This window comes from Schistocerca serialis, chromosome 10 (assembly GCF_023864345.2).
Source record: "Schistocerca serialis cubense isolate TAMUIC-IGC-003099 chromosome 10, iqSchSeri2.2, whole genome shotgun sequence".
NCBI classification, from domain to species: Eukaryota; Metazoa; Arthropoda; class Insecta; order Orthoptera; family Acrididae; genus Schistocerca; species Schistocerca serialis.
In genome coordinates, this window is record NC_064647.1 from 192,449,713 (window position 1) to 192,476,806 (window position 27,094).

The window sequence follows — 27,094 nt, forward strand, 5'->3', positions numbered from 1 at the left end:
CACAGTTTGACGACCTTCGTTGAAGGCTTTTACCAAACATGCAACTGTTCCGTACGGCAATGCCGATTCCCCGCACGCCTCTCGAAGACCTTGATGACACTGTCGTGCTGTACGACCTCTGGCACATTCACTCTTGATCCAATTCCGTTGTTCCTGTTTGGAAAACATGGTGACACCGTTACCTTAGACCGCTCGCTCACAAGCGACCGTGTTTCCCTCCACTGTCGGCGCGCGGGTGATGTCGGACGGGCGAGTCTATTTGCTCGGAGGTAAGGGTTTCGAAGCTCCTCCTCATTCATTTCTTCTTTTTAATTTTTAAATCTTTATCGAAGTGACTTTATCATTGTTTTTATTAATTTAGTTGATGTAAACGTAATTTTTTGTTTCTATTACTTTGTCACATCATTTTAATCATGGTATGTTTTTTTCAGTTCTTTATACTTTTTATTTGCATCACTATTTTTCCACTCTGAATTTTTGCGATTATCAATTCAGCTGTATTTACGTAATATATCATTTAAATATTTAAAAACGCTGAACTATCAGTTAAAAAACAAAATACGACATAATCCCTTTATTTTGACTGTGGAATGGCGTGAAAAATTTATTTTTCGGTAGAAAATATGCATCTTTGGAGAGGTAATCGTCATACAAACATTTAAAACATATCTTAAATTCGTATTTCACTATGGACAAAATAACGCAACAGAAGATTTAAACGACAGAGGGATTACAAGTAAAACGAAATCCATGTAAAATGACGAAAAGAAGCAATGAACGCATTAAAATGGACGATAAATGGGGTGATAAAAAAGTAGAAATTAAAACGTAAGATTAATTAAAATCACATGAACAAAGATTTCTGGCAGAAAAAGAGTGTCAGGAAGAAAAATGAGAGCAGTTGAAGAAGTTGATATGATGATCAAAATGATGTCACAAAGGGCCAAAAATAAGACGTTAAATTTAAACCCATTAACTGGACCAAAACAATGACAAAGTCATTTACATAAAAAATTCAAAAACAAGAAGAAATTTAATCTATCTGATGAGATTAGAACCGACGACCTTCTACACATGAACTCTTTACCGTATGCATCACACCAAACAACCACTGAACACAACTATCCCTCCTTTTGGAAGTACTGAGCGTCAACTGGGATCTTAACCTACATCACTGTATAGATTGATTGGCGACTCCATGGAGTGCTGTGTGCACAACGACCATATATGTTAAATTAAAAGGAAAGTCAGCGTTAGCGGCAATATTGATGTTTTATTGATAGCAGAATCGATTTTCGATCACATGGTGCTCATCTTCAGTGCTGTACAAATTAAACTCAGACACTGGTATCAAGGTATCAATAACCAAAACTGAGAAGCTCAAAACTCAGTTTTGGTTATTGATAACTTGATACTAGTGTCTGAGTTTAATTTGTACAGCACTGAAGATGGTCACCATGTGATCGAAAATCGATTCTGCTATCAATAAAACATCAATATTACGGCCAACGCTGACCTTCCTTTTAATTTTAACCGTATAGATTGTTTCAAAAAGTCGGTACCACCGCCGGGGAGTCTCCTTGGAAGTGTGAATGTAATCACGCGTGCGCGCATGTCGACAAAGGGGCGCGCACGTACAGGCATGCAGCGTCTTGCGTGAGAGGAAAACGCAACGGCGCGGCGTTTGCGCACAAGGCACACACGTGTAAACGCATCTTGAATGAAATTATTAAAAAAGTACAGGACTAACTGGATTTTTATGTTCTTCAGGAGGCTCACACCATAGGATCTATTACGAGGGCTGTTCAATCAAGAATGATCATAACTTTTTTTGTCAGCATACCTTTAGTTATTCTAACAATTTTGATGATCCTTCTCAAAGTAGTCTCCTATGAATGCGATGCACTTGTCCCAGTGTTTCTGCCAGTGGAAAGCATTTTGCAGAGGTCCTTCAAACTCGCCTACGCAGCCTTCACCACTGCTCCTGATGATTGATAATGCCTCCCACGAAGGCGTTTCTTCATGTTAGGGAATAGAAAAAAAGTCCCATGGGGCTAAATCCGGACAATAGGGACGTTGAGGTATGCACTACACATTGGTTTTTGCAAGATATTCAACAACAACATTGGCAATATGCGGCCGCGCATTATGGTGGTGCAGCATCCAGACTGCTTCACAGGAATGTGGTCTTTTGTGCCTGACATGGACTTGCAATGTTTTCAGGACATCCCTGTAGTATTGTCCAGTTACTGATGTGTGTCCAGGTACAACATGCTGATAAACCATTGCATGAATATCAAAGAATGAGATGACACTAACTTTCCCAGCAGAAGCAACCACAATTGCTTTTTTGGAGCATGGTGATGAAGGAGATTTCCACTGAGCTTTGCTGTTTGCTCTCAGGATCAAAATGATGCAGCCAAGTTTCATCAGTAGTGATTACATTTGAAATAAACCCCAGATCTTCCTCTAACACCAACTTTAACTGCGTGCAGACCTACACGCGTATGTCCTTTCGTTCGGGTATCAACAGTCTTGGAACCCATCGCTCACAAACACGTGTCGTGTGTAATTTTCCTGTCACCAACGTGTGGGTGGCACCCAATGCAATGTTCAGTATTTCAGAAAGCGATCTTAAGGTAATTCGTCGATCCTCTCTCACAATGACAGCAGCAGTGTTGATGTTTTCTGTAAGAGCAGTAACTGGAGTACCGGGCGCACCTTCCTTTGAAATTGATTGTCTCCCCTCTTTAAACATATTAAACCACCTTCGAACTGTGCTGTAGGGAAGAACAGACTCTCAATAGGTCTCATGTAACATTGTGTAGGCCTCAGCTGAAGATATGTTGGACGAAAGCAGAATTTCAAAGCCGCATATTGTACCTCGCGTGTTATCTCCATTGCAGCGGTAGGCGATACTGAACATGTCTGACCTTGCCTGCCACTCACATGCGGGAACCACGAGTCCCAACAATGAAACTACTACGGCGTATTTGCTGCCCATTAAGCTTCCAGAATATCATAAGATTAAATTTTAGCGCGAGAAATTGTGACCATAAAAAAATTATGACTATTTTTTATTGAACTGCCCTCGTATTTATAATTTTCGATTACGGCGTTTGACCGTGGTTCTCTGTCTCATATTCATACATTTTCTCTCCTGCAGCACCCCTGAAGTTTCGTAACACTGTCACGGGAACAGCTTCTGAAGCGTCCTTAGTGTTCATTTCTTCTCTTCCGCAGAAATCAATATGCTTTCCACAAACAAAGATAGCCGGCCGAAGTGGCCGTGCGGTTAAAGGCGCTGCAGTCTGGAACCGCAAGACCTCTACGGTCGCAGGTTCGAATCCTGCCTCGGGCATGGATGTTTGTGATGTTCTTAGGTTCGTTAGGTTTAACTAATTCTACGTTCTAGGGGACTAATGACCTCAGCAGTTGAGTCCCATAGTGCTCGGAGCCATTTGAAAACAAACAAAGATAGCGTGAAAGCCAACTCGCTCTGTTTGTCCACGAGTAGGGTTGCCATCGGTCCCGAGATGGCGGGAGCATCACCGTTATGGGCCTTCTTATTCCGATATCCCGACAAGAGTCAGTTTTGTCCCGATTTCTACACCATAACATTGGATTACTTAGACAAATGGGCTATTTCCATGAATACATATCAAGTATTTGATTGGATGACGCTATCTGAAACCGCAGACTGGGTAATGATTCAAAAAAACCATTGTATAACTGACTAAAAATGGTGTTTCAGGCGACAATTGTTTTCAGGAATATATATACCTGAAGGGCTTTTTGGTAAATAAGCGTGACTCAGAAGAATGGAAGTCTAAATATTCCGTGGAAGGAAGATTGATTTACTTTCTTAAGGAAACCGAAAATTCTAAACACAAATGCCAACTGCTAAAATTATGCGAGTATTTGTTTTCTATTACCGCACACAACATCACTGCGGAAAGAGTATTTTCGCTTATGTCAACCAGTGGATGCATAAAGAAATCGACTGCTGCCTGGGACGGTGTAATAAACGGCGCCAGTTTAAAAACAAGCTGACTTGCATGGAGTTTTATAAATACGTAAAAGGGAAAAAAAGACTTGCTGAAAACGGTGAAATCTACCGAAAAAAATAGAGTACCAGCTACTTCTGCCGCAACAAGTTCCATGTACTTGTGTTCCAAATGAAAAGTAACTATATTAAATAAATTTTTTACTTCGTTTATACATCCCACCTCCCCCCTGCCTCAGAGTGTACCGACGAGGCCCCAACCACATATGGCAACCATGTCCGCGAGTGCCGATGTCCACTTCGATGCTGCTTGACTTCCGAAACAGGGTCGTACACAATATCGTACGACCGCCTAACGGATAAATCCCGTGCTTACTCAATACAAGACGTGCTTTGTGCCAAATAGAACACACTTGCGTCGCCTGGTGTCCACAGAAAGCTATCGTTTGTTTTCCGTTACAAACGAAACGATTTTTAAAGCGGAATTTTACGAGCCCATTCGATAGGGCGGTCCCTGATTAGTCTAAAGAGATATTCGTGTTATCGATATGTATATACACGGACAGTAATACACGAAGAATAACCGCTATCTGATTTTTTTACTATGAAAACTCGAGTTTAAGGATGAATTAGAAAAGAACCACTAGGACTGTCACAAAATGAATGATGTTATTATTTTTCTTGTTTTATTCTCCGTTAGGCTATGTGGAACAATTTGGTTTTAAAGATTAATATATATTTTTTTATTCTAGACTGTAGTAAGGATTGTGCAGTTTTCGGCGTCTTCGCTACGAACTGCTCACTTAAAAACTATATAGTGTGAAATATATTTGTCTGATGTCACTGAAATGTTCATAGGTTGTTGTTCTTGTGGTCTTCAGTCCTGAGACTGGTTTGATGCAGCTCTCCATGCTACTCTATTCTGTGCAAGCTTCTTCATCTCCCAGGACCGACTGCAGCCTACATCCTTCTGAATCTGTTTAGTGTATTCATCTTTTGGTCTCCCTCTACGATTTTTACCCTCCACGCTGCCCTCCAATACTAAATTGGTGATCCCTTGATGCCTCAGAACATGTCCTACCAACTGATCCCTTCTTCTGGTCAAGTTGTGCCACAAACTTCTCTTCTCCCCAATCCTATTCAATACTTCCTCATTAGTTATGTGATCTACCCATCTAATCTTCAGCATTCTTCTGTAGCACCACATTTCGAAAGCTTCTATTCTCTTCTTGTCAAAACTATTTACCGTCCACGTTTCACTTCCATACATGGCTTCACTCCATACAAATACTTTCAGAAACGGCTTCCTGACATTTAAATCTATACTCAATGTTAAAAAATTTTTCTTCTTCAGAAACGTTTTCTTTGCCATTGCCAGTCTACATTTTATATCCTCTGTACTTCGACCATCATCAGTTATTTTGCTCCCCAAATAGAAAACTCCTTTACTACTTTAAGTGTCTCATTTCCTAATCTAATTCGCTCAGCATCCCCCGACTTAATTCGACTACATTCCATTATCCTTCGTTTTGCTTTTGTTGATGTTCATCTTATATCCTCCTTTCAAGACACTGTCCATTCCGTTCATCTGCTCTTCCAGGTCCTTTGCTGTCTCTGACAGAAGTACAATGTCATCGGCGAACTTCAAAGTTTTTATTTCTTCTCCATGGATTTTAATACCTACTCCGAACTTTTCTTTTGTTTCCTTTATTGCTTTCTCAATATACAGATCGAATAACATCGGGGAGAGGCTACAACCCTGTCTCACTCCCTTCCCAACCACTGCTTCCCTTTCATGCCCCTCAACTCTTATAACTGTCCTTTGGTTTCTATACAAATTGTAAATAGCCTTTCGCTCCCTATATTTTACCCCTGCCACCTTCAGAATTTGAAAGAGAGTATTCCAGTCAACATTGTCAAAAGCTTTCTCTACGTCTACAAATGCTAGAAACGTAGGTTTGCCTTTCCTTAATCTTTCATGGGTTATCGGCACATATATTGCTACTGGAAATTTCAAGTTACAGAGTTTTCCAGTCAGCCAAAAAAAAAGTTGTTATGATTTTTCTAAAGTAATTTTTTGTCAGCCCAGGACAAACATGCTAACAGAAAGCGCGGCTTTGTTTTGAAGGTTTTTTTTTCTCGTAGTAATAAACTACAACCACTGTGACCGTACAATGTGGTACGGATTTGATAAAGAGTGGTATTTAAGACTGGTTCTGTACATGCTGGACCGTGGGAATAACAGTAGTCGTAGTGTCGGTATCAGGTGCTACGTTGCCAGACACAGATAACTCGTTTTCCAACAGCCCGGGGCTTCGTCGCAAAGGCGCATTCGTTTTCACAGCCGGACACGCTGTTAGTTAATGGCGAGGTCCAGCACGCACAGTGCCAGTCTTAAAATCATCGCAGAAGAAGCTGACTAGGACAGTCATCGTGGTGTAGTGGTTATGATACTAGAGTGTTGCATGGAGGGTCGTGAGTTCGAAACTCACCTGATCTGTAAAATTCTAATTTCTATATTCGGTTCGAGTACATTCTAGAAGTATCCACAAGTGTCAAGAATCATTGTACTGGACTGTTCTGTAACTGTATGTATACCGCATGTGTTCTGGCCGGAGGCAGTTCGCTCCGCTCTCTTGTATGAGCAAGTGTTGAATAAACGTTCGTTAAGTGAAGTTAGTGTTCGTCATTCATCTAATTACACCTTCTTCTACGTGACAATATTACTCTTCATAAAATCCGTATCACACTGTGCAGTCACAGTGGTTGTAGTTTATTACAATGAGAAAAGAAACCACCAAAACAAACCCACGCACTCTGTTAGCATGTTAATCCTGCGCTGAGAGAAAGTAACTTTAGAAAATTCAGAAAAAATTTTTTTGGGTGATTAAAAATATCTGTAACTTGAGATTTCCACTACCAATATGTGTCCTTGTAACATATCAAAATTTTGTTAACATACGAAAAATACATTTTCATCTGTATAATTTTGAAGTGAGCATTTCATAGCGAAGACGCTGAAAACCAGCCAATTCTTACTACAATCTAAAATAAAAAATATTTACTGAACTTTAAAACCAAATTGATACATGTGGACTAAAGCAGAATAAAACGAGAAAAATACTGATGTAACTCATTTTGCGATAGGCCTATTAGTTTGACTGGACTCGCATTCGGGAGGACGACGGTTCAATCCCGCGTCCGGCGATCCTGATTTAGGTTTTCCGTAATTTCCCTAAATCGCTCCAGGCAAATGCTGAGATCTTTAAGTTTGTTCGAAGATGATGTGTTTTACTATATGGTTGTAGCAACGGCAGAAGACAATAACGATTTCCAGAGTCATCTGCAGAGGATTGATAAACGGGGCAACACATTACTTCCTCCCACATACGTCTCGCGAAATAACGACGACGAGAAAATTCGTGAAATTGAGCCAACACAGAGGCTTATCGACCATCATTCTTCCCTCGCACCATTCGCGACTGGACCAGGCAGAGGAGAATCAGTTAGTGCCACCAGAAATACCCTCCGCCACACGCCGTCGCGTGGCTTGCGGAGTACTGTTGTAAATGGAGATGTTGCTACCTAGACCAAGGTAGATGACCATTTTCAAATTAATGGGCATCCGTCCGAAGCAATACTGAGGAGAGGCTCTAATTTTAGCCTTTTTCTCTTGCCATTCTAGGCGAATAACAGGATGCTACCCATTTCAATTTAAATTACTACTACCAACAGAACACAAATACTGACAAAATACAGTAGAAGAGAATATTGTACGCTGAGGATAGGCTTCCGAGGAAACAAACGATGCTTCTGGGTCATTCTTTCAGTCTAGTGACCGATTTTAGGATCACATCAAGGAATACACACTACAGTCAGTGATAAGCAGTTTCCACCACTTTCTACTGTTTTCGTCGTCGTTGAGACATGGGGTTGTGTTTCGTCTAGCGCTTGTATAGAGGGTGGTCCATTGATCGTGACCAGGCCAAATATCTCACGAAATAAGCGTCAAACGAAAAAACTACAAAGAACGAAACTTATCTAGCTTGAAGGGGGAAACCAGATGGCGCTATGGTTGACCCGCCAGATGGCGCTGCCATAGGTCAAACGGATAACAAATGCGTTTTTTTAAAAATAGGAACCACCATTTTTATTACATATTCGTGTAGAACGTAAAGAAATATGAATGTTTTAGTTGGAGCACTTTTTTCGCTTTGTGATAGATGGCGCTATAATAGTCACAAACATATAGCTCACAATTTTAGACGAACAGTTGGAAACAGGTACGTTTCTTAAATTAAAATACAGAACGTCGGTACGTTTGAACATTTTATTTCGGTTGTTTCAATGTGGTGATACATGTACCCTTGTGAACTTATCATTTCTGAGAACGCATGCTGTAACAGCGTGATTACCTGTAAATACCACATTAATGCAATAAATGCTCAAAATGATATTCGTCAACCTCAGTGCATTTGGCAATACGAGTAACGACATTACTCTCAACAGCGAGTAGTTCGCCTTCCGTAATGTTTGCACATGCATTGACAATGCGCTGACGCATGTTGTCAGGCGTTGTCGGTGGATCAAGATAGCAAATATCCTTCAACTTTCCCCACAGAAAGAAATCCGGGGATGTCAGATCAGGCTAACGTGCGGGCCATGGTATGGTGCTTCGACGACCAATCCATCTGTCATGAAATATGCTATTCATTACTGCTTCAACCGCACGCGAGCTATGTGCTGGACATCCATCATGCTGGAAGTACATCGCCATTCTGTCATGCAGTGAAACATCTTGTAGTAACATCGGTAGAACATTATGTAGGAAATCAGCATACATTGCACCATTTAGATTGCCATCGATAAAGTGGGGGCCAATTACCGTTCCTCCCATAATGCTGCACCATACATTAACCCGCCAAGGTCGCTGATGTTCCACTTGTCGCAGCCATCGTGGATTTTCCAATAGTGCTTATTATGCTGGTTTACGTTACCGCTGTTGGTGAATGACGCTTCGTCGCTAAATAGAACGCGTGCAAAAAATCTGACATCGTCCCGTAATTTCTCTTGTGCCCAGTGGCAGAACTGTACACGACGTTCAAAGTCGTCGCCATGCAGTTCCTGGTGCATAGAAATATGGTACGGGTGTAATCGATGTTGATGTAGCATTCTCAACACCGACGTTTTTGAGATTCCCGGTTCTCGCGCAATTTGTCTGCTACTGATGTGTGGATTAGCCGTGACAGCAGCTAAAACACCAACTTGGGCATCATCATTTGTTGCAGGTGGTGGTTGACGTTTCACATGTGGCTGGACACTTCCTGTTTCCTTAAATAAAGTAGCTATCCGGAGAACGGTCCGGACAGTTGGATTATGTCGTCCAGGATACCGAACAGCATACATAGCACACGCCCGTTGGGCATTTTGATCACAATAGCCATACATCAACACGATATCGACCTTTTCCGCAATTGGTAAACGGTCCATTTTAACACGGGTAATGTATCACGAAGCAAATACCGTCCGCACTGGCGGAATGTTACGTGCTACCACGTACTTACACGTTTGTGACTATTACAGCGCCATCTATCACAAAGCGAAAAAAGTGGTCCAACTAAAATACTCATGGTTCTGTACGTACTACACGAATATATAATAAAAATGGGGATTCCTATTAAGAAAAACGCAGTTGATATCCGTTTGACCTATGGCAGCGGCATCTAGTGGGCCAAACATAGCGCCATCTGGTTTCCCCCTTCAAGCTATACGAGTTTCGTTCTTTGTAGTTTTTTGGTTTGATGCTTATTTCGTGAGATATTTGGCCCGGTCACTATCAATGGACCACCCTGTATATCAAGATTTTTATATGTAAGTGGTGTGTAATGTAGAGGGTTTTTCAAAATGAACATACCAGTTTTAAGGCGTTGTATCATTTATTACGTTCAACTTACAATTGTAAATAATACACCAAATGAAAGAGCAGCTCAAACAGTTTTGTTTGTATACCTGTGTGCAAGAGTATGGAATGACAAAGAATGACTGAAAATCGTGTTGAACTAGTGCGAGTCTTTCACGCTTTCCCCGCGGAAAGTTTATGGGCCTTTCTTTTTCGGTGAATCATCTGTAACTGATGTTTCTCATCGTGATGTGCTACAGCTGTGGCCCGTGCCTCAACGGGAAGGAGCTGAACAACACATCTTTATTTGCGAGCAAGATGGTGCGCCGCCTCACTGGCATAACTCAGTACGCGACTGGTTAAACGACGTTGTATCCGACCGGTGGATTGGGCGCAAGGGGCCGCTTGACGCAGCATTTTATGCATGACCTCCACGTTCACACACGATCTCACGCGGTCATGTGTATGTGCCTCCGATACCAGCTGATGTATCCGACTTTAGGAACAGTGTTATTGCAGCAGTTACTCCTGACGCATTGATCAAGATTTCGGATCAACTCGCCTATAAAGTCGATGTGTGATCGATGTTCACACTGAATAATTGTAAGAGAAACTGTTTTTGTTTCTCTTTCATTTGGTGCATTATTTATAATTGTAAGGTGAATATTACATGTGCTATAAAGCCTTAAAACCCATATATTCATTTTGAAACACCCTGTATTAAAACTGCTTGGAGGATATCGTTAATTCTTCAGGTACAGAGTTTCATGGCGAGTAAAATTCTGTATATTTTTGAAACTAGTTGTATAACGTGTGAATGTTTGGACCATACTTCGTCGTTCGTGCACCACGTTGTACCTTCAAACGCAAGAAGGTCTTTTGCTACAGAACATGTGATACTTGCAAATGAGCTGAGTTTCTTTAATCTCTCAACATTTTTCCATATCTTTAAAATGAAAATTTGGTTCAGCTTCCAATAGCTGCCGTTTCACTACGTATTTAAATTGTAGCTGGTTTTTGATAATACTTCTACCTAATGTTTTTCACTTATTGATTGTTAGTGTGTAGTAATAATATAGCAGATAGACCATCAAATACAGTTCTGAAATGATTTTTTCTCACAGCAACGCTTTCAAATTTTAATACATTATTTGTTCCTAGGTAATAGACCATATTATATTATGGAAAATTTTTTCACATTTGGAAACATCTTACTTTTCCAGAGTAACTTCAGCAAAAAACTATAGCGTACAGGAAGTGGATTTCATCATTTAAAAATGGAATACGACCATTTTGTGGGTGTGGTTTATTTGTGTTGAACCGTCATATTATTATGCTATGTCACTGGGTCCTGAGTGAAACGATTGTACAGGAATGGCTGCTTTGTGTACAACTCGATACATATCGATTGCTTGTTATACACCGAAGATCTGGGATATTGAAATCTGGAAATTTACAAGATTACCGATCTGGAGTATCTTCATCGAGTAATTGCGAATTACTTACTGCATTTTGACATCTGAAAAGACGTGTTTCAGAATCTCCATAGGTAGACACACAGCAGTCCCTGTTGGGACTATGATACTGGGGTATGCTCGATTCACTGAATGTCTGAGGCTACGATTCGGGGCATATTATGGAATAGACGTGACATATAACCATTAACTTTACACATTACTATCACAGGGCGCTAGTTTTTTTTTAATTTTTTGTTGTTACTGTTGTGGTCTTCAGCCCAGAGACTGGTATTATTCATCTCCGAATAACCACTGTAAACTACATCTTTCTGAATCTGCTTACTGTATTCATCTCTTTGTCTCCCTCTACCATTTTTACCCTCCACGCTGCCCTCCAGTAGTCAATTAGTGATCCCTTGATGGCCGCGCGGGATTAGCCGAGCGGTCTATGGGGCTCAGTCATGGACTGTGCGGCTGATCCCGGCGGAGGTTCGAGTCCTCCCTCGGGCATGGGTGTGTGTGTTTGTCCTTAGGATAATTTATGTTAAGTAGTGTGTAAGCTTAGGAACTGATGACCTTAGCTGTTAAGTCCCATTCGATTTCACACATATTTGAACATTTGATCCCTTGATGCCTCAGAACATGACCTACTAACCGATCCCTTCTTCTACTCAAGTTGTGCGACAAATTCCTCTTCTCCCCTCGTATGTTTAGTACCTCCTCATTAGTTATGTGATCTACCCATCCAATCTTCAGCATTCTTCTGTAGCATCACATTTCGAAACCTTCTGTTCTCTTCTTGTCTAAACTATTTATCGTCCATGTTTCACTTCCATATATGGCTACACACCATACAAATACCTTCAGAAACGACTTCCTGACACTTTAATCTATACTCGATGTTAACAAATTTCTCTTCTTCAGAAACGCTTTCCTTGCCATTGCCAGTCTACATTTCATACCTTCTCTACTGTGACCATGATCAGTTATTTTGCTACCCAAATAGCAGAACTCATATACTATTTCTTCTGTCTCATTTCCTAATCTAATTCCCTTGACATCATCTGATTTAATTCGACTACATTCCATTACCCTCGTTTTGCTTTTGTTGATGTTCATCTTATATCCTGCTTTCAAAGTACTCCCTACCCCATTCAACTGCTCTTCCAAGTCTTTTGCTGTCTCTGACCGAATTACAATGTCATCGGCAAACCTCAAAATTTTTATTTCATTTACCTAGACTTTCATTACTACTCCAAATTTTTCTTTGGTTTTCTTTATTGCTTTCTCAGTGTACAGATTGAATAACATCGGCGATAGGCTACAACCCTGTCTCATTCCCTTCTGAACCTCTGCTTCCTTTCATGCCCCTCGACTCTTATAACTGCCATACTTCGGTCCCTGTATTTTATCTCCGCCATCTTTAGAATTTCAATGAGTGTATTCCAGTCGATATTGGCACAAGATTTGTCTACGTCTACAAATGCTATAAACGTAAATTTTCCTTTCCTTCTAAGGTTTGGGATTCATCAGTGGAAATATGCCATTTAATTTATGATGTATATTAGTTTGTTTCCGAAACTAGCAACTATGGTCTTTCATGAATTACACTGCTGTCACGCTATGGTTCTTGCTCCAAACTTACCTTGTATGACTTGCTGTTTGGTCTTCAGGAGCTCCTCTTCCACCAAAGATTTCGTCATCTGTGATATTTCACTACCAAACTCTTCCTTTAACTGGTACTGCAAGCTGGCCAACTTTGTTCCGACTTCGGCAGTGATGATCGCTTTCATCTTCACCTCGTTCTCCTTAACTTCTGAGAGTGCTTTCTCCGTTACGTCTTCCCGAATGTCTTTCTTCACTTTTTTCACTTCTTCTTTTATTTCCTCCTTGAGTTCCTCTTCCAAGTCCTTCCTGATCTTGTTGCTGTCTTCTTTCCAGCGCTTTCTAACTTCTTCAGACACTTCCTTCTCCATTTTGTCCCTCAGCTCGACTGTGGAGCGTCTGACGGTCTCGTTCCACTGTTCGATCAGTTCCTGCCTGGCTTTGTCCTGGTCAACCTTAATGGAGTCTTTCACGTGGACCATCACTCCCTGCAGTAGCTTCTCATCCATTTCTCCAGAAACCAGTTTCCCCCTTTCTTCGATCAGACTGACAACCAAACTCTTCGTGTACTCTCTTTCGTCATTTCTCGACGTAGACAGTGTTTCTCTGACCCTGCGGTCCACTTTATCCTCAACATCGTCTACAGTTTTGCGCAGTTTCTCCTCTACCTCCATGGCAACAGTTTGTTCGATTTCGCTTATATCTTCCTTTCTCTCTTTCTTGACTTTCTCCATGACGGCCGACACGATGTCTTTCTCCAGCTGCTTTGCGGTATGACTCCATTTCTCCTCCACCGTTTCAGCAACGACAGACGCTACTACAGCTGTTCTCAGATCTTCGATCTTACTGTACACCTCCTCCAGGGTCTTGGTCTGGATGTCTCGTTCCATATCGTGCATGTATCGCCGCACCTTCACTTCCAGATCCTCCGCCAGTTCTTCCTTGATCCCCACCCTCTCCAGTTTCCATTTGGAGCTGATCTCGTTGGCGGTCTTCTCCTTGAGCTCCTCGGCCAGTTCCTCCACGCGCCGGCGGATCTCCCCCTGCGACGCGTCGCCATCCCCCCCTTCGGCGCTGGCCGCCTGCTCGATCTCGCCCAGCCGGCCCTCGATGCGGGCCACCAGCGCCGCCTCCATCTCCTTCAGCACCAGCCGCGACGTCTCGTTCCGCTGCTCGGCGGCCCTCCGCTGCTCCTCCCGCAGGTCCTCCTTGACCCTGTCCAGCTCGGCCAGCACCTTGCCCCACACCTCGGCCTTCAGCTTCTGGACGGACCTCCCTCTGGGGCGCTCGGATCCGCTGTCGCTGTCGCTGTCACTGCTGCTGCCGCTGCCTCTGCTGCGCTTCCTGGACCCCGAGACCGCCTGCGCCGCGACGGCCGCCGCCAGGGCCTCCAGCCTGCTCCGGCTCTGCTCCAGCGCCTCCTCCAGCTGGCGGACGGTCCCCTCCTGGGCCTCGCGCCAGCGCCGCAACTCCTGCGAGGCCTCCTCGTCCAGCTGCTGTCTCCTCTTGGTCTCCTCGTCCCGACGCCTCGCCAGCAGCGCCTCGTAGTCCCGGATGCGCAGCGTGAGCTGCTCCTGGGCGCCGTCCTGATCTCGGCGTGCGGCCTCCAGCTTCCTCTCCAGGTCCGCGGTCATCTGCTCCCGGTCCCGTTTACGGGCCTCCGTCAGTTTGCGTTCCAGTTCGTCAGAAGTGCGTTGCAGATGGTCCTCCGCCTCCTTGAGGAACTTCTTCCTGACTGCAGAGTCTTCCTCAAGGAGAGCTTCGTGGTCCTGTATTAGTGATCTCACCTTCTCCTCGAGTTTGTCGCCATCCTGAACAGAACAGACGTTACATATAGCCACCACTTTGAATATCAACATCTACATCTACATTTACATCTACATGGCTACTCTGCAAATCACACTTAAGCGCCTGGCAAGGGCTTCATCGAACCACCTTCACAATAATTCTCTAGTATTCCAATCTCGTTCAAAATGGTTCAAATGGCTCTGAGCACTATGGGACTTAACATCTGAGGTCATCACTTAGAACTATCACGTGTACCGGTATGAAATGAGCGTGAAGATACAAATGTGTCGATAGGGAACTTTTGTCCTGAACAAGCCTTAAATTTTTTTGTTTGGTTGGTATGACATCTATCAAAGATATTTAGTATACATCAAGTCATGGAACAAACAACATCATATGTTTTCATCGTGTTAATAATGTCGACTTTTGTACCAGAAAGTTATGATTTGCGGAAAGTATTAATTTTTTGTTTTCATTTGAAAAAAAGTGCTGCAGAGTCGCATCGGATGCTTGTCGAGGCATATGGTGATCATGTTCAATCAGAAGCAACATGCAAAAGATGGTTTCAACGGTTCAGAAATAATGATTTTGATGTAAGAAATGAAGAACGTGGAAAATCACCAAAAATGTTCGAAGACGCCGAATTGCAAGCAATGTTAGATGAAGATGATACTTTGAGTCAGAAGCAAATGGCAGCAATGCTAAATGTTGCACAACAAACAATTTCAGACCGCTTGAAAGCTATGGGAAAGATCCGAAAGTGTGGAAAATGGGTGCAACATGAATTGAATGAAAGACAGATGGAAAACCGAAAAACTATTTGTCAAATTTTGCTTCAAAGACATGAAAGAAAATCTATTTTGCTCCGATTTGTTACTTGCGATGAAAAATGGATTTATTTTAAGAATCCTAAACGGGAAAAATCGTGGGTTAATCCGGGACAATCATCAACATCGACTGCAAAACCAGATCGATTCGTCAAGAAGACAATGCTGTGTGTTCGGTGGGATCAGAAAGGTGTGGTGTATCATGAGCTTCTAAAACCCGGTGAAACTGTAAATACTAATCGCTACAGACAACAAATGATCAATTGGAACTATGCGTTGATCGAAAAAAGACCAGAATGGGCCAGAAGACATGGCAAAGTAATTTTTTACACTACAATACTCCTGCACACAAAGCAAAACTGGTTCAGGATACAATCAAAACACTTGGCTGGGAGCTGCTACCCCACCCGCCGTATTCACCAGCCTTGGCCCCTCCCGACTACCATTTGTTTTCATCAATGGGACACGCATTGGCTGATTCCTACGAAGAAGTCGAAAATTGGGTGTCTGATTGGTTTGCTTCAAAAGACGAACATTTCTATTGGTGTGGTGTCCACAAATTGCCAGAAAGGTGGTCAAAATGTATAGAAAGCAATGGTCACTAATTTAAATAAAATGTGTTTACTTTTCAATTCAAAATTACTGTTTCATTTTCGCAAAAAAAAACGCTCATTTCATACCGGTACACCTGGTACTTAAACCTAACTAATCTAAGGACATCACACACATCCATGCCCGAGGCAGAATCCGAACCTGCGACCGTAGCGGTCGCGCGGTTCCAGACTGAAGCGCCTAGAACCGCTCGGCCACCACGGCCGGCCTACATTTACTTTGCAAATCACACTTAAGTGCCTGGCAAAGGCTTCATCGAATCGTCTTCACAATAATTCTCTAGTATTCCAATCTCGTTCAGCTAGCAGAAGAAACGAACGCCTACACTATGTGATCAAAAGTATCCGGAAACCTGGCTGAAAATGGCTTACAAGTTCGTGGCACCCTCCATCGGTAATGCTGGAATTCAATATGGTATTGGCAAACCCTTAGCCTTGATGACAGCTTCCACTCTCGCAGGCATACGTTCAATCAGGTGCTGTAAGGTTTCTCGGAGAATGGCAGCCCATTCTTCACGGAGTGCTGCACTGAGGAGAGGTATCGATGTCGGCCGGTGAGGCCTGGCACGAAGTCAGCGTTCCAAAACATCCAAAAGGTGTTTTATAGCATTCAGGTCAGGACTCTGTGCACGCCAATCCATTACTGACGTATAACCACTCCGCCACAGGCCGTGCATTATGAACAGGTGCTCGATCGTGTTATGCAATCGGCATCCCAGAATTGCTCTTCAACAGTCGGAAGCAAGAAGGTGCTTACAAACATCAATGTAGGCCTGTGCTGTGATAGTGCCACGCAAAATAACAAGGGCTGCAAGTCCCCTCCATGAAAATCAAGATCACACCTTAACACCACGGCCTCTGAATTTTACTGTTCACACTACACACACACGTGGCAGATGACGTCTACCGGGCATTCGCCATACCCACGCCCTGCCATCGGATCAACACACTGTGTACCGTGATTCGTCACTCCACACAACGATTTTCCATTGTTCAATCGTCCAATGTTTAGGCCCGTTACACCACGCGAACGTTGTTTGGCATTTACCGGCGTGATGTGTGGCTTACGAGCAGCCGATCGACCATGAAATCCACGTTTTATCACCTCCCGCCTAACTGTCATAGTACTTGCAGTGGATCCTGATGCAGTCTTGAATTCGTGTCTGATGGTCTGGATAGATGTCTGCCTATTACACATTACGACCCTTTTCAACTGTCCGCGGTCTCTGTCAGTCAACAGACGAGGTCTGCCTGTACGCTTTTGTGCTGTGCGTGTCCCTTCACATTTCTACTTGACTATCACATCGTAAACAGTGGACCCAGAGATGTTTAGGAGTGTGGAGATCTCGCGCTCAGACGTATGACACAAGTGACACCCAATCACCTGACCACGTTCGAAATCCGTGAGCTCCGCGGAGCGCCCCAATCTGCTTTCTCACGATGTCCAATGACTACTGAGGTCGCTGATATGGAGTACCTGGCAGTAGGTGGCAGCACAATGCACCTAATACGAAAAACCTACGTTTTTGGGGGTGTCCGGATACTTCTGATCACATAGTGTAAGTAAATTATGTTATATAGTGTTTCATGCAATGATAGTGACTGTTTGTCTCAAATAAACAATTTGTGAAATAAATCACGCGTACTTACAGTATTCTCGCCGTAACTTTGACGACTTATACCTCCTGTTCTAATAGTCTATAGCAGCTGAAATTTTTATGTTGTTATTTTATTAACCACGCTATGTATGAATATTACACTCCTGGAAATTGAAATAAGAACACCGTGAATTCATTGTCCCAGGAAGGGGAAACTTTATTGACACATTCCTGGGGTCAGATACATCACATGATCACACTGACAGAACCACAGGCACATAGACACAGGCAACAGAGCATGCACAATGTCGGCACTAGTACAGTGTATGTCCACCTTTCGCATCAATGCAGGCTGCCAATCTCCCATTGAGACGATCGTAGAGATGCTGGATGTAGTCCTGTGGAACGGCTTGCCATGCCATTTCCACCTGGCGCCTCAGTTGGACCAGCGTTCGTGCTGGACGTGCAGACCGCGTGAGACGACGCTTCATCCAGTCCCAAACATGCTCAATGGGGGACAGATCCGGAGATCTTGCTGGCCAGGGTAGTTGACTTACACCTTCTAGAGCACGTTGGGTGGCACGGGATACATGCGGACGTGCATTGTCCTGTTGGAACAGCAAGTTCCCTTGCCGGTCTAGGAATGGTAGAACGATGGGTTCGATGACGGTTTGGATGTACCGTGCACTATTCAGTGTTCCCTCGACGATCACCAGTGGTGTAGGGCCAGCGTAGGAGATCGCTCCCCACACCATGATGCCGGGTGTTGGCCCTGTGTGCCTCGGTCGTATGCAGTCCTGATTGTGGCGCTCACCTGCACGGCGCCAAACACGCATACGACCATCATTGGCACCAAGGCAGAAGCGACTCTCATCGCTGAAGACGACACGTCTCCATTCGTCCCTCCATTCACGCCTGTCGCGACACCACTGGAGGCGGGCTGCACGATGTTGGGGCGTGAGCGGAAGACGGCCTAACGGTGTGCGGGACCGTAGCCCAGCTTCATGGAGACGGTTGCGAATGGTCCTCGCCGATACCCCAGGAGCAACAGTGTCCCTAATTTGCTGGGAAGTGGCGGTGCGGTCCCCTACGGCACTGCGTAGGATCCTACGGTCTTGGCGTGCATCCGTGCGTCGCTGCGGTCCGGTCCCAGGTCGACGGGCACGTGCACCTTCCGCCGACCACTGGCGACAACATCGATGTACTGTGGAGACCTCACGCCCCACGTGTTGAGCAATTCGGCGGTACGTCCACCCGGCCTCCCGCATGCCCACAATACGCCCTCGCTCAAAGTCCGTCAACTGCACATACGGTTCACGTCCACGCTGTCGCGGCATGCTACCAGTGTTAAAGACTGCGATGGAGCTCCGTATGCCACGGCAAACTGGCTGACACTGACGGCGGCGGTGCACAAATGCTGCGCAGCTAGCGCCATTCGACGGCCAACACCGCGGTTCCTGGTGTGTCCGCTGTGCCGTGCGTGTGATCATTGCTTGTACAGCCCTCTCGCAGTGTCCGGAGCAAGTATGGTGGGTCTGACACACCGGTGTCAATGTGTTCTTTTTTCCATTTCCAGGAGTGTATTTGCGTGACAAAATATTCCGACCTTCCCGTATAAGATTACACTGCTTACCAGGAGAACACTGTGTCATAATCCGATTTCTCAGAAAATTCGCCCAGTGGAAGAAGATCCAAAATAAGCGAACACGTATCTCGGTTTATCCGTAAGTATTCGACCGTTTCTGAAAATTTCGCCAAGTGTCTCACCCTGTTATACACTTATGCGCCGGAGAAACTAGTATAGGGTTGCGTTTTCAAATAGAAACATATGTAAACAGTCAGAATACAGCGTTGCAGTGGCCTATATAAGACAACAAGTGTCTGGCGCAGTTTTCAGAGCGGTTACTGCTGCTACAGTGGCTGGTTATCAAGATTTAAGTCAGTCTGAACGTGGTGTTATATTCGTCGCACCGTAATGAAATTCGTGACAAATTACTAATCACTATTTGAGAGGAATAGCATTTACGTAAGTAATATTCACACTTGTCTTCATAATTATTTATGTGTGTAGTCTTCAACCTGCTCCAGTTACATAACGATTGAAAATCTGACTCGTGTTCATAGAACTTTTTCGGTTCCTTTCCACATGTAGAATCACTTCACAAATTGCCTGACATGCCTCCTGAAACAGTTTGTATATGTGTGCCTTCAGCACTATCGACATGTATACATATACGAAAGAAGCTATTCCAGGAGTGCTAACGCAAGGTATGCAGCAAAGTCTCGATTACCCGTAAGCGACTGTAAACAATGTGCTGGTCGAAAAGCGCAAGCGCTGGTCTGTAGCTATTACGAAAGACGGTCTGTTAACTCCGAATAATCTCTGAAAATCGAAAACGCATTGTGTTGACAATACAGCAGGAACTGGAAATAATATACCTATCCAAGGAGGACGATATTGGCACACAAAATCGGCACTTATTTACAATGTGGGTGAAACTACGATGCGTGATATTGGAAAAACGAAGACTAACTAATTCAGTTTAGCCAACGGCCTTGCTGCAGTGGTAACACCGTTTCCCGTCAGATCCCCGAAATTAAGTGGTGTCGTGCTGGGTTAGCACTTGGATGGGTGACTATCCGGTGTGCCGAGCGCTGTTGGCAAGCGCGGTGCACTCCGCCCTTGTGAGGCAAACTGAGCAGCTACTTGATTGAGAAGTAGCGGCTCCGGTCTCGAAAACTGACACACGGCCGGGAGAGCGGTAAGCTGACCACATGTCCCTCCATATCGGCAACCAGTGACGCCTGTGGGCTGAGGATGACACGGTGGCCGGTCGATACCGTTGGGCCTTCATTGCCTGTTCGGGAGGAGTTAAGTAATTCAGTTTGCTAGCACTTCTGACTCATTTGAAGGTTTGTCAAAATGGAAGGCTCTCAAAATGTCTACAATGAGGTAGTGAATGTCATGGGATTGCGAGATGAACATATACAGATGGCGGTAGTATCGTGTACAAAAGGTATAAAAGGCCAGTGCATTGGCGCAGCTGTCATTTGTAGTCTGGTGATGCTTGTGAAAAGGTTTCCGACTTGATTACGGCTGCAACGCCTCTCCTTGGCTCGTGACCATATCGGTTGGACCCTAGACGACTGGAATACCGTGGCCTGGTCAGATTAGCCCCAATTTCAGTTGGTAACAGTTGATGGCTGAGTTCGACTGTGGCGCAGACCCCACGAAGCCATGGACCCAGGTTGTGAACAAAGCACTGCGTTAGCTGGTGGTGGCTCCATAATGGTGTGGGCTGTGTTTACACGGAGTGGAGTGGATCCTGTGGTCCATCTGAACCGATCATCGACTGTAAACGGTTGTGTTAGGCTTCTTGGAGACAACAACGTAGCAATTCTTCATCTACATCTACATGCATACTCCGCAAGCCACCTGACGGTGTGTGGCGGAGGGTACCCCGAGTACCTCTATTACTTCTCCCTTCTATTCCAGTCTCGTATTGTTCGTGGAAAGAAAGATTGTCGGTATGCCTCTGTGTGGGCTCTAATCTCTCTGATTTTATCCTCATGGTCTCCTCGCGAGATATACGTAGGAGGGAGCAATATACTGCTTGACTCCTCGGTGAAGGTATGTTCTCGAGACTTCGACAACAACCCGTATCGAGCTACTGAGCGTCTCTCTTGCAGAGTCTTCCACTGGAGTTTATCTATCATCTCCGTACCGCTTTCGTGATTACTAAATGATCCTGTAACGAAGCGCGCTGCACTCCGTTGGATCTCCTCTATCTCTTCTACAACCCTATCTGGTACAGAACCCACACTGGTGAGCAATATTCAAGCAGTGGGCGAACAAGTGTACTGTAACCTACTTCCTTTGTTTTCGGATTGCATTTCCTTAGAATTGTTTCAACGAATTTCAGTCTGGCACCTGCTTTACTGACGATCAACTTTATATGGTCATTCCATTTTAAATCATTCCTCATGCCTACTCCCAGATAATTTATGGAATTAACTGCTTCCAGTTGCTGACCTGCTATATTGTAGCTAAATGATCAAGGATCTTTCTTTCTACGTATTCGCAGCACATTACACTTGTCTACATTGAGATTCAGTTGCCATTCCCTGCACCGTGCGTCAATTCGTTGCAGATCCTCCTGCATTTCAGTACAATTTTCCATTGTTACAACCTCTCGATATGCTACATCATCATCCGCAAAAGGCCTCAGTGGACTTCCGATGTTATCCACAAGGTCATTTATATATATTGTGAATAGTAACGGTCCTACGGCAGTCCCCTGCGGCACACCTGAAATCACTCTTACTTCGGAAGACTTCTCTCCACTGAGAATGACATGCTGCTTTCTGTTATCTAAGAACGCTTCAATTCAATCATGCAATTGGCCTGATAGTACATATGCTCTTACTTTGTTCATTAAACGACTGTGGGGAACTGTATCAAACGCCTTGCGGAAGTCAAGAAACACGGCATCTACCTGGGAACCCGTGTGTATGGCCCTCTGAATCTCGTGGACGAATAGCGCGAACTGGGTTTCGGACGGTCGTCTTTTTCGAAACCCATGCTGATTCCTACAGAGTAGATTTCTAGTCTCCAGAAAAGTCATTATATTGGAACATAATAAGTGTTCCAGAATTCTACAACTGATCGACATGGATTATTATGGATGACAATGTGTCATGTCATCAGGCCACAACTGTTCGCCATTGGTTTGATGTACGTTCTGAACAACTGAACGAATGTTTTGGACACCCATAGAACATTAATGGGATATAATCGAGAGGTCAGTTCGTGCACAGAATCCTGCACTAGAAAAACTATTGCAATTGTGGACGGCTGTAGAGGCATCATGGCTCAATATTGATGCATGGGACTTTCAACTACTTGTTGAGTCCATGCCACACTGAACTGCTGCACTATGCAGGGCAACAGGAGGCGTGACACGATATTAGGAGGCATCCCATGACATTTCTTACCTCATTTCACATACGGAGATCTGGAGAAAGCTACGTTGGACTGGTATCAACAGAGAAGACCAGTGGGCACACAAGTTGGGTAGGTGGGGTCAAAGATCTGAATCTGTTTTTTTTTTCCTACTTGTGAGACCTTTTAGGGTGGAAGATTCAGGTGTGTTGTGTTAGTAGTTTGCACTTTGAAGCTTTTGAGATATAAGGTGAATTGTTGTTGTTGTTGTGGTCTTCAGTCCTGAGACTGGTTTGATGCAGCTCTCCATGCTACTCTATCCTGTGCAAGCTTCTTCATCTCCCAGTACCTACTGCAACATACATCCTTCTGAATCTGCTTAGTGTATTCATCTCTTGGTCTCCCCCTATGATTTTTACCCTCCACGCTGCCCTCCAATACTAAATTGGTGATCCCTTGATGCCTCAGAACATGTCCTACCAACCGGTCCCTTCTTCTGGTCAAGTTGTGCCACAAACTTCTCTTCTCCCCAATCCTATTCAATACTTCATCATTAGTTATGTGATCTACCCATCTAATCTTCAGTATTCTTCTGTAGCACCACATTTCAAAAGCTTCTATTCTCTTCTTGTCCAAACTATTTACCGTCCATGTTTCACTTCCATACATGGCTACACTCCATACAAATACTTTCAGAAATAACTTCCTGACACTTAAATCTATACTCGATATAAGGTGAATTATTTTTTTGGAAATTTCAGTCTTAGTATATACCATTGTTACTTATGATTGTCTGTCTGCTATCACAAAATGCCTTATACCTCGTTTTAAATAGTTAACCAATTCAAGCTTTAAGCTTAGTTGTTATTTTAACATATCGGACTCATAACACAATTTCAGAAATGAGCACAATGGAGCAAAGATCCTACTAACTAGGTATGGCAAATATACGCATTCGTACCTTTGCCCGAATATGTTTGTCTTCGGTTTTAATACTGAGTGCATATTGTTGTATAACATATTTAATGTGCCTTAATTTATAATTAAATATCTCACATCGATTATTCAGTAATGTATAACTGTATACAGGGTTTGGGAAAGGGGGGAGGCGGTTGTTACAGATGCCTCGTGGCGGCAGTGTGCTGGAGGTCGAGCGGTCAGGATTAGGGAGTGGGCATCCAGGGCTGCCGTTAAATGACGAAACAGGAGATTAGGTACAATAAAGAGGATGTATTTCAATGTAAGGTGTACAAGGGGCGCGCCTAGGGTCGGAAGTTACCAGGTTTAATCCAGTCTAGGAGGTCAAACAATTAATTGAAATGGGCAACGGAAGGGGAAGCGGTTGTGAAATGCAGAGCCAGAGGCTCTTCCTTCCAAAAAGACGTCTTTTCTGTTCGAGGTTTGCATTACAAGAGAGAGAAGCAAGTGCGTTTTGCACCACAGAACAATCCAGCGTCCACACACGTGACCTATATGCCATGCACGCTATTGGCTAAAACCAATGGCATGAATACGCTAGCAGTTTCAGCAGAGGGCTCAGGGCGTTTCTTGTCAGCAGCTTTAACTGGACAGGACTGCCTCGGTTTAGCGAGACAGGCAACTTGTGTCACGTAGGCACAGCGTAAATTACTCTAGGAGAAAACTTGTAAAGGTTTCACTGGGCCTTTGAATAAATTTTTTAATTAATTCCCCTAAAATATTCCTTGACTGGCTGCCACCATGTACAAGTGATAAGACTAGTTGAACTTCATAATACACAAACTACGCCACTGTATTCTAAAAAGTTTGAGGAATCTAAGATGGTAAAAGAAAATGGATCTTCCATTCGAAATTCAGCTAAAAGGTTTCCGTGTAATGAATCCTCATTAAGTAAAGGACTTGAGGTAGGCTATGAAGTGAGATCACTTGGCCGTTTCCAGAGAGTATTTTCTGACACACAGGCAACTGAATTAGCGGTGCACTGTACCAGTCTGGAGTCTATGTTCTACAGGCTTACGTTTAATGACTTTCGAAATTTAGCATATCAGTTTTCCAAAAGAAAAGGCGTAAACCGCATGTTGAACAATGAAATCCAAGTGGCAGGGAAGACTGGACTCACTCGGTCATAGCCTATCACAATTTAAATCTGAGGCAACAGGAGAAAATCAGTATCGGGTGGATAGTAAGAGTCCAATAGAGCACAAATGGAACGTTCTTCCAGCGACTTGGAAACTTCTCAGTCTAAATATAAATTTCCGCCTCATCGAATCTGTAATGAGTACAAAGAGGAATACAGAGTGTACCTGCGAAACAACAAAAAAGTGTGGCAAGAAAACGCCAAATAATAATAATGCAACGTGTTTCCTTCTGTAAAAATGTTTTGTATTGAAATTAGTGGTACGTTAATGTCACGTTTTGATGCCTAATACAATGTCGATGATGGAGACAATGAGATTAATATTGTACTGATTAATCATGGTAGTACATGACAGGTACTGTGATTTTTCTTTAGTCTCTTATAATTATAATAATTTCTTTTTGTGAGGAATTTTGCAGCATAACAATACGATGTTTGCCCAAACCTGTGGCGAAGATCCGTTTTTTTCATTTGTAACATTTTGTTGAATATAACTCTAATACAGCATACACCATACAACGTATGGTATCGTGTAAAGTATAAACCTAGGTGTTTCATGCACAATTTTCATTGTCATGTAACCAGAAAAACAGAAGGGAATCAAAGAAAAGTGTTAAGTGCACACCTTTGACTCCGCCTAGCCTATCCGGCCAAGTACCCGCCAAACAGGACCAGTTTTTCTTCAAAACGTGGAGGTTGAAGTAGATTTTAACGCATTTTGTGGCTGGTTAATAACACTGAAACCGTGTGGTGGCTTCTGGGAGATTGTCGACAGACGAGAAACGTGAAATAGGGGAACAACAAGGCTGTTTATGAATTTTGAAATAATTTCCAGGAGTTTGCTGCAGGATAAGATTTAGAGCTGCAGTAAATAAGAGGGTTGTCCAGAAAGTAAGTTCCGATCGGTCGCTAAATAAGAAACATTTTATGTGCAAGAGTTAGCTACACTTGCCAGATACTTCTCTAGATAGTTTCCACTCCGACTTAGACATTTGTCAGAGAGTTATACCAAATTTTCAACAACATCGTCATAGAAGGCAGCCACCTGTGCTGGCCTATAACACCTAGCCTGCGCCCAGGTGTTGTGTTCGTATCCAGCGATTCATGTGAACAGAGATGATACTCAGGACGAGCTAACTGCGGCTGTGTTGTGGGTGATCGAACGTTTCCCATCGAAAAGGCTGCAGGAGCGTCTTCACTGCCCCTGCAGAGTGCGGCTCACAATTGCCGTGAAGAAGGAAGTGCGTGGCAGCTGTGTCAGGTGGGCTGCGTTCATTAAGGCGAAGCCTCTCAGCAGGCCTTCCTACTTGGCGGGAGATATCGTGCTTCTAGGCACCTTTACTCGCTCACAGTGCGCTCGCAACTTAAAAGAGCGTCTTGATGAAAACGACGGTCATACTAGAGACATTACCCAACACATCTGTGCAAAGCTTCATTGGGTTTTCACTGTGGTGTCCATTTCGCGATCGATCGGAGCTTACTTTCTGGACAACCTTCGTATACAATTTAAGTGTCCATTACTTTCATCAGGAATGGGCGTGAATAGATGGTACAATATATTGTAAACACAGCTGTATATCTGCTTTGTGCCGCAGGGTCCACCTGAAAGCGCTTTATTGTTACTGCACTATCGCAGCTGAACGAAAATGTTCTAAAATCGGATGATGGGATGATACGAGCAAGATCAGAAAGTAACGCACAATAATTTTACTACCGAAAAGTTAAATACATAACAAACCAAAAATAAATCACAAATGAACCTACATGTTTTACCTATATTTCTACATAGTCACCAACGTCTCAAGACATTTCTCCCATCGTGGTACAAGTTTCAATTCACCCTGCTCGTAGAATTCCGTTTGGTTGGAGTACAGCCGTCTACGGACTGCTGATTTCACCTCCGCATCTGTCGCAAAGCGTTGGCAGGGCAGGAATTCCTACATGAGACCAAACAGATGAAAGTTCGACGGTGCAAGGTCCGGACTGTATGGTGCGTGCTGGAGCACCTCCCACCAAAATTTGCTGATTTTCTCTCGAGCAGGAGAAGCCACATGGTGGCCTGCACTGTCATGAAGTAATTTTGCACTGTCAGCAATAATGTTGTGGCGTTTGTCACGAAGGGCACGGCGCAGCCTAACCAGAGTTTAAATAAAGGCTACAGCAATCATAATGTTCAGCAAAGTCCACCAGTAAGTCACCACGTGGATCCCGAAACACTGTCACAAGCACTTCCCTAGCAGACTGA

General features: G+C 43.8%; 1 protein-coding gene across 1 annotated transcript in view; it reads right to left on the reverse strand.

Annotated features, from left to right (window-relative positions):
- The window catches only part of LOC126424670 (trichohyalin-like), a 187,267-nt gene that overhangs the window by 79,335 nt on the left and 80,838 nt on the right, over window positions 1-27,094 (reverse strand). The window contains exon 10 of the mRNA XM_050087400.1: window positions 13,008-14,778. Coding sequence (XP_049943357.1) covers window positions 13,008-14,778 — 1,771 coding nt within the window. The remainder of the gene's footprint in view (window positions 1-13,007; window positions 14,779-27,094) is intronic.